The following is a 13,536-nucleotide window of genomic DNA, read 5'->3' on the forward strand; positions in this document are numbered from 1 at the left end:
ATTTGTCCTGCCACTTGCCCTTTGGATGTTTCATGGGCTTGGAGAAAAATCCTTAAGTATAGGCATCTTGTCAGAGAGGCCATTCATTCTAGTATTGATGACGGTTGTGGTATGCTACTGTGGCTGGATAACAGACATCCATATGGGGTGCTCGTTTCCAGATATGGTGATTGTATTAGATATGATTCTGGTTCTGATGGGATGGGAAAGGTCTCTTCCATTATCAGAGATGGTAATTTGTGTCCTGGTCTAGTTTCACCAATTCTCTGATGAGACCTATGGGCTGTGGGGATTTAGTTCAATGGACTCCAAATTCCTATGAATAAATAATAATTAAAAAAAAATCTGCCTTTGCTTGGAATATGATTAGAACAAGATCTGAAAAATTTCCTTGGCACAAGATTGTTTGGTTTAGTTCCAACATTCCTAGGTATAGTTTTACATTGTGGTGTGCTTTGACTTTCTCACTCCCTGTTCAGGTTTCCTTCTCAAGAGAAATTCATCTTTTCCAAATTATTGCCTTTGTTGGAGTTCTATTGAGGATGTGGATCATCTCTTCTTTTCTTGTTCTTTCTCTAATTGTGTTTGGAAGGGTGTCGTAAGCAAGTGTTGGCCTCATCATAGAGCTATCTTTCCTTTTCACAATGAATGGAGGTGGGTTTTGAAAAAAATTAGTGGTAAGTCCATCTGTGATCATATTGATCATATCCATAAACTTGCTTTGGCACTGTGATTCATCATATTTGGTGGGAAAGGAACAAAAGATGGACCTCCTCTACGCGTACTATTGAGCAGACATGGGTTGTTATCACCTTTGAGATTAGAAATAGGCTCCTTCAGATAGAAGTGGACACTTTAAGAAATAGGATCTTGCCTCTTAGTGGGAACTCCCGCTTATTTCCCCCACCCCAAATTTTTGATGTATCATCTTTTAAATTTGTTTCCTTGTTCCATTGTTGATTACGTTTCTTCCTGCCCCCGCTTTTGATGTATCATCTTTTTTAGATGTTTAGCACTTTCATTTGGGGTCCCTCCCTTGGTTTGGCTTTGCTTGTTTTCTGCTATTTTCATTAATATATTTTCCATTCACCCAAAAAAAACACTTTTTTTTTTAGGTCATTTAGTTTTAAGTGTCAATAGTTAGTAGTGGGGCTCATTACCTATTAGTTGGGAAGATATTTTATTCTAAAATTAATTAGCTAGCTGTCTTTTGGGCCCATCTTAGTCATGGGCGTTGGGAGAATAGTCCCACATTGATTGCCCCTAAAGCCTTCCATTGCCTTATATATCTGTGAGTCCCTCCACCCAATAGTTTGAGCTTTTGGGTTGGATATTTATATGTTATAATAGAAGGTTCCGATTTTCCCTCCGTTCTGTCCTGTTCTATCCATGCACATGTACGCAGTTCCGTCCTGCTTACATGTGAGGGAGAGTGATGGGAGAATAGTCCCACATCGGTTACCCCTAAAGCCATACGTTGCCTCATACACCTGAGTCCCTCCACCCAATAGTTTGGGGTTGAATATTTACAGTGGATCTGGTTTGAAGAGTTATTTAAGATGTTTAAGTTATTGAGGAAGCTTTATTACGTGTTCAGGAAGAAGTTGAGGTCTTTAGATTTTTTTTTTCCCTTTAAAGCAAGTAAGCCCCATTTTTTAGTGAATGAACTCTGGATATTTTCATTTGAAAACTGAGTTGGATCTCTCTCTTCTCTCTCCTCTCTCCTCATAGTACTGTTCACACATTGTTAATCCCCCTTCTTCCCTCTCCTGCTATCTATTTTCTCCCCTTACTTCTCTTCCTTTGTTCCTTTGTTCTTCTTCTATTATTTCAGAATATCTTCTTCCTTTGACTATATGTTCTGCTGGCCAACAGCAAGGTCTACTTCCCAATCGTAGGTGCTGAGGAGGTTTCTGCTAACAGGTTTTGAAAAGCCTCTATCACTAGGCCTGTGTGCATTAGAAATCATCTTTTGGAGTTTCAGGTTGAAGGAGATTTCTTCACATCCAATTGATTAATACACCAGGATGAAAGAGAAACAAAGATTCCATAGCAAAAAATTAAAAGATACACAGAAAATGGTCTTCTTTTTGTAGGTTTGAAAACTAGACTAGATATTATATATCACCATATTCAAGGCATCATTTATACTGTTTCCCTCGGTAACCAAATGGACCATATAGCTTCATTGGAACCATCTTCTCTCTGCTTTACTTTGTCAATGCATATAACAATTTTTCTGTGTTTATTTGGAAATTGTCTGAAGCAACAGTATTCAATACCATATCTTTAGATATATTCACCATAATAAAATATATACATTCACTGATCTTTCGAATTTTGAGCTATTATGCAACTAACACTGGATTTTTCGGGATGTATATGCCACGTCTACCTCCATTCTACTTCAGGTGCAGGCCATTAGAAGTCTGGAGTTCTACATTTGCTATTATGGCTGGGGTGACTTCAAAAGAAGAAGCCACGATTGCCAGCATAGCGATGTTTATAAAGCCTTTTATATCATTGTAGCAGTAATTCCATATTGGATCCGCCTCCTTCAGGTAGCTCAATTTAACTTTTTGTTTATGGTTATCCATGTATCTTTTGAAGGCTACTCATGACAATATAGTGTTGTAGTGCCTCCGCCGCTTGTTCGAAGAGGAAGATGTACATCAGGCATATAATGGAATGAAATACTTGTCTACAATTGTTGCAGTTGCCATGCGAACATCTTATGATCTAAACAAAGGTATGACCCTGAAGATCATAGCTGGAGTTACTTCAGTCATTGCGACAATATTTGGTACATACTGGGACCTTGTCATGGACTGGGGTCTTCTGCAACGGACGTCCAGAAACCCGTGGTTGAGAGATAAGCTCCTCATATCAGATCACAGAGTCTACTTTGCAGCCATGGTTAGTATGGGGGAAAAAAGAAAGTTTGTTTGGAATAGTTCCAGGAGCTGCAAGATCCATTCTTTTGACATTTCTTTTATTTCCATAATGCAGATTATTAATGTCATACTGAGATTATCTTGGATGCAGTCAGTGTTGGATTTTCATGAAGCACCTTTCCTGCACAAAAAAGCCTTAGCAGCCATAATGGCTTGCTTGGAGATAATTCGTCGAGGCATGTGGACTTTCTTCAGGTAATTCTATGTGTGATATTTACAATTAACATTTCTTACAAATTGGGAAGCAGTCTCAGCTATTACTCAATTTGTTTACCAAGCCAGTAAGTAAAAGGATAAACTGGAATATGCACCTGATAACTGTTGTAATAGAATCAACCAACACATAGTATCCTACCCAAACTCAATACTGAGAATCTTCTCTGACAAGAAAATTGGATGATCAAACTTGTCAGGTTGGAGAACGAGCACTTAAACAATGTGGGTAAGTTTCGTGCCTTTAAGTCGGTGCCGCTGCCTTTCAACCATGATGAGGATGAACATGAGTAGCGTCTGCAAGTTATGGGAGAGAAGGTGGCAGATGAATGTCACTTCACATGAAACTACATGGGTGTAAGCCAATTGTGACATTAAACAACACACAAAAATAAAACCATTTTAATTAGATAATACAATCCATCCAATTGGAGCATGTTTAGGAAGGCAAAACTTGTAATTAAAACTTTTTTTGGGGGGTGGGGGATCTCATATCAAATTTTTTTTTGCAGAGCTACCTATTCAGCAAAACATGTAACGCTTCTTCCAGGGGAGAAGGGGGGAGGGGGGATATTGTATTATAATAAGAGAAGTGTTGATACTTTTGGTAACAGTGTGTTGATACTTTTGAGCAAGGAGATTCCAAGGGTCTTTACAGCCATTCTCTCTGTTCTCTTTCGGAAGTGTTTGATATTTTGTGATTATAAGAGATCAGGTCTACCCCAGTTTGCACGGGGAATGGTATTCATGGTGGTTTTAGGAGTAAATACTGGTCTTAAATTATTCTTATCTAGTAACACCCAAAAGGCGGGGATGATATAAACAAGTTCTGCCAGTTGAATAAGCAGATGGATGCTTTGATAGCTGTTAAGATTAAGTTCCTGGACAACTTCGATTCTACTTCTTAATTGAGTCGCCTTTGCTTCTGATCTTCACAGCTGTATTGAATCCCTCTACTCACTCCCATTGTAGAACATTACCATGTGTTGATGCAGAAATCCGACAATCAACCCCGGGAGAGAAACCTGCAAAATAGGGGGCCGGAGGAGGCCGGAGGAAGGTGCTCCGATACCCAAGTCAGTTTCAGATACAACCAGATCAATTATTGGAGTAGCGGAGAGAGAGTGAGAGATTACCTCATTTTCCCTTTATAGGGCGGATGTAGTCAAAGGGGTGAAATACCTTGTTTGCCCTTGTAGACAGGTACCTTGAGTTGTGAAGGGTCCCTTGGCCTATGATTGTTACATAATTAGCAACTACAATTTACCCTGGAAGTAGAGTACCTCTAATGAAGGCAAACTAGTGCACGAGGCTCCCACCACTATGAGATCTTAGGGGTGGGTGGGGGGTGGGTCATAATGTATGCAGTCTTTCCCGATTCAAATCCATGATCACTAGGCTACAATGGAGCAACCTTACCATTGCGCTGAGGTTCGCCCTCAGAAGCAGATCGCACTTCTCCAGCTAACAAATCAACCGAGTCAATGTTGATCAAAACTTTTAACTGTAGGCTATGTTTGGTTGTAAGGGGAATTAAGGGGAAGGAAAGTGAAAATTTCTTACTTAAAAAAGAAATATATGTAATCATTACCCATGTGACTTTTAACATTAACTTCAAATCATTCCATTTTTGTTATAAAATTTCACTTTACTTTGCATCCAAAATTCTTTGCTATAATATGTAAAATATATCATTACTAAATATGATTAAAAAAATTAAGTAGTTTATACAATCATATGGAGTAATGATTGTAAACATTTCATTTTAAAGCATGAAAAATTCACTTCCATTCCCTTTAAATTTTCATTGCAACCAAACGGAGCCGTAGAGAAATGATTCACCACACCCTTTGATGTTTTTTTCCACTAATATATTGATTAGAATAATCACTCTTTTTATTTTTTTGGTAGGAGATTAGAATAGTCACTCTCATCCAAAAACTTTTAACTCGGATTTCCTCCAATAAATTTTTCCAAGACGATCCACACAGGCTAAAGCTTGAACCGCACTTTCATCATTGTCCCAGGCCTTTACAGTTTCAAGAGCAGATCAGGTTCACGTACGAGAATGACCTTGGTCCATAGATTTAGAATCAATTTTCTCTCTCTTCATTAAATAGATTCTAAATCCATGGACCAGGGATGTACGAGAACATTTTTGTACGTGAAATTGATCCGTTCACTACAGTTTACACCTACAGGGTTCTTGACTAGCCTAAGCAAGCAATCATCTCTCTCTCTCTCTCTCTCTCTCTCTCTCTCTCTCTCTATATATATATATATATATATATATCATTTTTAATCTGATCGAGTCTGGTTATAAGGAAGACAAGCTGCACCTCCAACACAAATTTTGCATTTCCCTTTTCATAAGATATACAAAATCAGACTTGGCTGACTCCTGGAAAAAAGGACACTATCGGTGACGTGTATGGTTTCTATCTATGGATTCAGGACATATGTTCTTTTCCTACCAAGACTTTTATACGTAGTTAATGAATAAAGTCACTTTTAAACCCCCAGGATTGGTCTCCTTCTCATTACATTTTAGTTTAATCGCAATCACAGCGAGCTCCAGTAACCCAACGAAAATGAATTTAGCTGGATTATACAGTATTCTCCTCAGATTTTCCTCTCCCCTCACTGCCACTTTATGAACTTGTTCAATTTTATTGAAACTCCCAACTCTTCATCAAGAAAAAAAAAAAAAAAAAAAAAGGAAACTTTGGACCCAACAAATAGAGATTAATCGGATGCAGCCCCAGCTGTCTGAAACCATGGGATATTGTTTTTATCTTTTCTTTGGCCCCCGTCAATTTAACGCAGAAAATGCCCAAACTATGCAAGTGCAAAAAGGCCACGCTGCCCTCTTGACTTGTGCTCAATACGTCCCGTGCGTCTTCTCATTGACCAGTTGGTCTAGTGTTTCCTATGCCAGGCAAACAGGTTCTCTGTCCCCCGTCCCGTCCCCATCCCGTCCTTGTCCTTGTCCTTTTTTCGAGTAAGATATTGTCTTTACTATCATAATGCAAAAAACACAAAACTGGATGTCTCGCTCACGAAGGAGAAAGCTCGCCAGCGGAGCCAACAATGTCACCATGGACCAAGGCATCGGCCACCCTAGAAGGGCCAATTGCAGCAACAATAACATGATAGCTCGAAATCAGGACGAAGCCAAGTTGAGATATAACACCTAAAAGATTGGGCCATGCCAATCCTTCTGCATCAAATACATTATCTAGGGTACAATATAAAGTTAATATGTTGGACCTAGTATTCTGTTTAAACCCTGGAAAGGAACTTTGTCTGTCCGTACTCCCTCTCTCCCCCCTGCAACCACCCTCACTGCAATTCGGATGATAAACACGACTCTTTTCGAGCCTCCAGCAAGTGATTAAGCAACTCCAAAGGCTTGAATTTGATCTCCTGCTGAGCATGGACTTAGCGCAAGATTGAGTTTGAAATGTTTTTGTCACTTGCTTAATGATCAATTTTGTGTTCTATTTATAAGTAGTCGAGAGAACGCTACCCAATAGTGCACGTACACATCAGCCGTGACCAATGAGAGGGCATGCATGAGCATCTTCAGTGCAGGTAGCACGGTTTTTTCGCACCTATTGTATGTTGGCGTAGATACATGCTATGGGGTAGCATTCTTTCTTCCTTATAAGTATTTTGATAACAAAGAGATTGATCTCAAGTGATAGATATGTTTACAAGAGTTTACAGATGTATAAGACTCTATACAGACTTGGTCTTTTATGTGTTTTGAGATAAGAGGTGGTGTGCTAACAATGGAACTAACTCCAAGAGACTCGATCAGCCATCGTTAGCCTTATCACGCCCCGCAAACATAGTGGTGAAGGAAACATAGTGAGCGTGTTTGGACCGTAGGGTGGCAAACCGTTGCGTGGCCAGTGGCTTTGTCAAAATATATACCAATTGATTGACGATAGAGAGGAACCGAACTTGTGATTCCTTATTGGCAACCTTTTCTTGAACAAGTAAAAGTCAACTTGGATGTGCTTTGTACGAGAGTGAAACTTGAGATTGTCAGTGAGGTAAGTTGAACCAAAATTGTCACACCAAAGCACTAGCTAAGTGGATAGAGGAATGTGAAGTTCATGAAGTAGATGACATAGCAAAGTAAGCTCAGTCGTGGAAGAGGATAGTCATCTATGCTGGATGTGGCGATGGTACTTTGTTTCTTGGAGCTCCATGTATGACGTTTGGACTAAGAAATATGCAAAAGACACTAGTGGAGTAACGATCACCATGATACCCTGCCAAATCATCATCGGAAAAGGCAGCCAAGGTAAGATCGGGTGAGCAGCGGAGCTAGACACCAAAGTGAATGGTGTGTATGTATCGCAAAATCTGTTTTGACAGCCGATCAATGGTCTTCAATGGAGAGTGCATATATAAACTGGTAGACATTTTGACGGAGTAAGCAATGTCTGCTCGAGTGATGGTGGTATATTGTAGAGCGGCAAAGACATTGTGATACAGTGTAACATCCGAAAGGTTATCACCAGTGAATTGAGATAACTTTACACCAGGGGCAGCAAGTGTGGAGAACCATTTGGCACCATCCATCTTGGTGCCAAGAAGTAAATCTTGAATGTACTTGTGTTGGGAAATGAATAATCAATCACTTAGGGATAAATGATGCTTCAATCCCGAGGAAGTAATGAAGGGAGCCTAGATCCCGTAACCTAAAACTCATACGGAAAGCAGAGATGAGTTGACTAGTAGTACCGGTATCGCTCTTTGTGATGATAATATCATCAACTTCAACAACGAAGAGAGTGGCATGGCGATATAAGGAACTAAGGAACATGGAGGAGTCGGATTTGGCACTTTGAATTATCTAAACCCTATTGTTCTCTTCATTTGCATAATATTCTCTATTTATCTTCTATTACCAAGAATTTACTCAGTGTTTCTAAGTTTAGTAATGATGACGATGTTATTTTTGAATTTTACCCTTCCTTTTGTATTGTTAAGGGTCAATCTTCGAGAAAGGTCCTTCTCAAAAGAATGCTTGATTATGGTCTTTATAGTCTTCCTACTGGTCCTTCTCCTCCTTGTGTTTTCAGTGGTGACCATGCTTTGATTGATGTTTGGCATCAACATTCAAGGCAGTCTCCTAAAATAATTCGCAAAGTCATCTCCACCATCCACCTATCAGTCCAAGGAAATAATAAAGTCTCTTTTTGTTTGAACTACCCATTTGGAAAATCTCACAAATGTCCATTTCATTCTTTTGTTTTCCAATCCCTAAGTGCCTTAGACCTTATTTATTTAGATGTATTAGCTCCTTCCCCGATCACTTTATCTAATGGAAATCATTCTCATGTTAGTTTTATTGATATTTTTAGTCGGCATACATGGCTTTTTCCCATGTCACATAAATCTTTTTTTTTTTTTTTTCCATTTAAAAATTTTTCTAACTGTAGGTTGAATGATATTTTGAACGTTCCATAAAAGCAATAGAATCCAACCAGGGTGGTGATGAATACCGTAGTGTGTGCACTTTTCTGACATATGGTAGTGTTCTCCATCGTGTTTCATGTCCTCACACTTCTGAATAGAACAGTCGAGCTGAAAGGAAACACCATCACATCTTTGAAATTGGTCTCACCATGTTATACAATGTTTTGGTTTTTCACATTTATTGGGTTGATGCTTTTTCCATTATTGTTTTCTAATTAAAAGGGTGCCAACTCATCGTACCTTACCTTTGAGGCTTCTCTTCAAGACTGCCCCTGACTACTCTATTCTCAAGGTCTATGGGTGTGCCTGGTATCCTCTGCTTCAATTGTACAATTCCAACAGACTTTAGCAATGTTTCAAGCGCTATGTTTTCATTGGCTACAACTCAAATCACAAGGGGTACAAATGCCCTGACACCACCACTGGTGAAGTCTACATCTCCTGTCACGTTTTGCTTAACGAGGCTAAATTTTCTTTTTCAACATCTCCAATACCCCCTACTCCCACCCACTGGGATCAAAATCCTCTATTTTTTTCATTCTGTTTTTCTTTGTTTTGCTACCTATAGAACACGACACGTGAATAACAGAGGATCCAATGGTCAAAGTTGGATGAGGATTATTACATCCAGTGCATTGATCTTAAAGTTGTCCACGTGTCGCGTTTTGCAGGTAGCAAAACAAGAAAAAACAGGAATGAAAAAAACAGAGGATTATTTTCCCTCCCACTGTGCCTCAGAGCACCATTCCTCTTGTTCTTACACTCATTGGCTCTATCAACTAGCCCCACCCCCCAACTATACCAACTCGCCCCGCCCTTCAAAAAAATAGAAAAATATAGATGTACCCTCCCCGAGATCATCCCCAACCCCCTCCCCTCTTTTGGGTCCTATTGCGACCACCCCTCTCCTCGTGGACTCCCCTTCCTCTCATGATCCCCCACCCCCTCCTACGACACACCCCATGGTGACTTGAACCTCGAACAATACGAGGAAACCAAGGACATTTCCGGATCATGTGACTTACGCTTTCACTCACCACCCTACGGTTGTGTCAGCCCATGTTAAATCTAAACCCACATTTTTCACTCATGCCAACAAAGACCCCCATTGGATGAGTATAATTTCTCTCTACAAAACAACACAAGGTCCCTTGATCCCTTACCCCTTCAAAAGATATTGTAGGATGTAAGTGGGTGTTTTGTCTCAAACGGAAATCCAATGGCTCAATTGATTGTTACAAAAAAGCTCGTCTACTGGCCAAGGGATTCAAACAAACTAAGGCCATTGACTGCAGTGAGATGTATAGTCCTGTGATAAAACCCACCACAATCTGGGTTGTACTCACATTGGTCATTTCCATAGGGAGGTGTCTTTGCCAACTCCACGTCCATAACTCCCTTTATGGCCTATTCGACGAGGAAGTCTTCATGGCTCAACCACCAGGTTTATCAACCCAGCCTACCCCACTCAAGTGTGCCGCCTACACAGAGTTGATCAGCATACCATGGAGATCATTGAGGGAGATCTCCCGGTTAGTTTAGGCTCTTACTGGGATGCCTTCCTCATAACCATATCCAGCATACTCTCGGTGTCATGTTGCAACTCTCTCTCTCTCTCTCCCTCTCTCCCTCTCTCCCCCCCTCTTATTTTTCTTCTCCTCCTCCAACTGGGCCCCCTTGCCCCGCCTCAATGATCTATTGCCACCCAACCTCAACCAAGGCTACTAGTGTCTGTGTTTAACAAGGATCACCGGTGACAAATATGAGTGCCTGTTGTCCCAAAGCAACAAGAGATTCACCCCCTGCAGCCTTGCCCCTCCCCCTCCATTGCAACACTCCCTCTCCTTCCTCCTCTTCTTCTCCTCCCACTAGCTTCGATCCCCACTTTTTTATTAATCCACAAGATGGTGACACGTGTCCATACCATGCTTTTGCATGTTGGCCAGGTGTCCATCAAGTTTGCTAAGGAATTGGTTCGATCAATCGACCTAGACTGAATTGACGATCTACTTGACACCATTATGGATCAACCAGAAACGAGATCGGCATCCCCTTAGCCCATTGCCTGATTCTGATTTTGTAGTCCCTAGCAAGATCAGGGCTAAGTGCTTGTTTATTAAACGTTTTAAGCTCAAGCCCAGCCTAACTAATATATGGTTGTTTCCGATGCAAGGGTGCAACCCAATAAGCACCGACTAGGATCAACCGATTAATAACTGCACTCAGTACAACATGTTCAAAGCCTGTTTAGAGTCCTGCTATAATTTACTCCACTCGACACGTTTAAAGCCTGTTTATAACCTGATTAGAGCATGTTTAGAGGTAAGTGTCTCATTAGGCTGTTTAAGGCATGTTTAGCCCAATTAAAGACCAATATCCGCCTGAACAGTTATAAATGGGACCATGCCTAGTCTATGAGAATCAATTACTTCAACATAGATTCTGATTCAACAGGCTTGAGCCTTAAAAAATGGGTCATTTTTTAAAAAAAAAATTAGATCCAGTCGATTCCAATCTGATTCAACCAGAATCAGCGATCTGGTTTCTGATGAATCAAACAGTGATGATTATGATCCATTATAACACTTAATTGAAAAATCCAAGGGAATTGTCTTTCCTTGGTAGGTTATAAAAATGAGAACGTCACCAATTTTGGTAGACAAATTTACCAAAGGGAACTGATTTCGCTGCATATTCAGCTGCCCCTCTTGTTAACTAGTAACAATTTTGGTAGCTAGTCTATCAAACAATTTTAAATGATGGGCTTCGGTGCAATGGTAAGGTTTTCTTATTACAAATTGGTGATCATGGTTTTGAAGAAGAAAACAGCCTCTCCATAAAAAATTGGGGGATGGAGAGGGGGTGATCTTTAGGATAAGTCTTTTAGAATTAGACATACTCAAAAGGATCGAGGTTGTCTTGACCGATGGATTCGGATGGTGTCCAGCACCAGGATCTTCTCCAACGCGCTCATCGCCCTAGCACATATCGTATGGCTGGGTGGACCTTGGGGGCCATGCCCAAGGTCCAATGTGCATTGGGTTGTTGGCGCATTTGTAAGGGAAAATACCTTTTTTCTTTCTCTCTTTTTCCACTTTATCCTTCCTTCTCACCTTTGGTCTGCCTCGCAGGGGGTGAATGGATTGAATGGTCTCCAAAACATGTCTGGCGACTATTGCGGGGATGGGGGGAAGCATAATATTTGGAGTCGCCATCTAGGATTCAGGGCCTAGAACCCTAAGGTGGAGCTCAATTTCGATCGAGAGATCGAGCTTGAATTGGGGGTTGGATTTCTGTGAAAGGAAGGAACCCCCAAATTTGATTTCATACTTTGGTTTATTCCAGAGAAAGGGGTCCGTGTCAGGTTACAAGTGTGGGAAGGTGTTAGGTACCCACCTCACCCGAAATTTCCAGTCTTTCTACCAGAAGCTTGAATTTCGAATATTCTTCCCCGAGAATTTTAACAGTCTAAGCTAGCACAAAAGTCCTATTACATGAAATAACGCAAACATATATACATAAACTTGCTTGAAGGAATTCTACATGAAATAATAAATTTTACATAAAATAATGAGAAATGCAATTATCTTATCTACATACATGTGCAATGCTCTATAACAGGAAAATCATAATCGTTATTTCATGTGAGGAACACATGCGGTATCGCATGAAATGATTAAACGAATTACATTTAATGAACATATACAAAAATTAATACATGAAACTATAATAGTAAATCATTATTTTATGCGATAAACACATAAAACAATATATACATAAATGAGGCAAATGAAATTACAATATATTATCTACATGATAATGACCAATGAAAATAATGAATTTTTCGATAATTTTCCTCGACTCAGGGGCAACGATTCAACTTTCTTCTCTCTTTCTTGGGGAAATTAAAAACTTCCGACACCTAGGTAAGAAAGTTGACAGGGCTTCTTTGCTAGAGTGTGACTACGGATTCTAGTTTCCGGGAATCTGAATAGGGCTTCCATACTAGAATCAGAATCAACTCTGGAAATTTGGACAAGGCTTTTGTGCCGCATTCCTAGGGTTGGAATCAGCTCTAAAAATTTGGGCAGGGCTTCCATGTCGTATTCCTAGGGTCAGAATCAACTCGAGAATTTTGGGCAAAGCTTCCGCACTGTATTTCTAGGATTGGAATCAGCTCGGGAATTTTGGGCAGAGCTTCCACGCCTTAATAAAAGTGTTGAATTGAAAATAAAAGAACTTTAACAAGAGTTCAGTACTAACCTGATATGGACTACTTGGCTTCCAGAAATGAGACAGGACTTCGTCAACTTTAGTTAACTTAGTAGCTAGGCTCAGGATTCTTACACTCTTTTTCTTTTTTCTCTCTCTCTCTCTTTTTGCAATGTTTTCTTTAGGGATTTTTCTCAGGAATTTTTCTCTCTGTTTTTTTTTTTTTTTTTTTGCCCGAGTCTTTACAGTGACCCAAGGGTCACTATTTATAGGAGAGGAGGAGGGGTAGGGGTGTAAAAAAAGACTGAGGCCATGTAAGGGGGGCCAAATTCGTGTAAGTCTCCCACAAATCCGTGTAAGGGCTTACACGGATTTGTAAATCCTTACACAATCAGTGTAAGGCCTTACGTGGATTGTGTAAGTCCTTACATGGACCCCCCCTTGTGTCACCCCGTTTGTGTAGGTAACAAGGCACTTGTCACCTTGTTATACTCTGAAAGTCCCGTGGCACCTTGTTTACGCCTCCAGACACTCCCATAGACTGGGCGGCTACTCCTAGCCTGGGCAGCAGTAGGCGTTGGTGGAGATCTTATCACGTAAATAGTCATGGATAGGTCGGTAAGTTTTGGACAGGGATTGGTATGGTCCGGTTTAAGTTTTG

The 13,536-nt window shown here is 40.3% G+C and overlaps 1 protein-coding gene across 3 annotated transcripts in view; it reads left to right on the top strand.

Moving 5' to 3' along the window:
• Positions 1-3,802, top strand: part of LOC122068737 (phosphate transporter PHO1 homolog 3-like) — a 34,639-nt gene extending 30,837 nt beyond the window's left edge. The window contains exons 10-14 of one of the 3 annotated variants that reach the window (XR_006137231.1): positions 2,412-2,561; positions 2,638-2,916; positions 3,010-3,149; positions 3,368-3,524; positions 3,680-3,802. Coding sequence is in view for 2 of the 3 variants with exons in the window: in XM_042632618.1 (XP_042488552.1) it covers positions 2,412-2,561; positions 2,638-2,916; positions 3,010-3,149; positions 3,368-3,461 (663 nt within the window). In the remaining variant the exon portion in view is untranslated. The other 2 variants (XM_042632618.1, XM_042632619.1) reach the window with 2 other exon arrangements.
• Positions 3,803-13,536: the final 9,734 nt, after the last annotated feature.

The sequence above is a fragment of the Macadamia integrifolia genome, unplaced genomic scaffold, assembly GCF_013358625.1.
Source record: "Macadamia integrifolia cultivar HAES 741 unplaced genomic scaffold, SCU_Mint_v3 scaffold456, whole genome shotgun sequence".
NCBI lineage: Eukaryota > Viridiplantae > Streptophyta > Magnoliopsida > Proteales > Proteaceae > Macadamia > Macadamia integrifolia.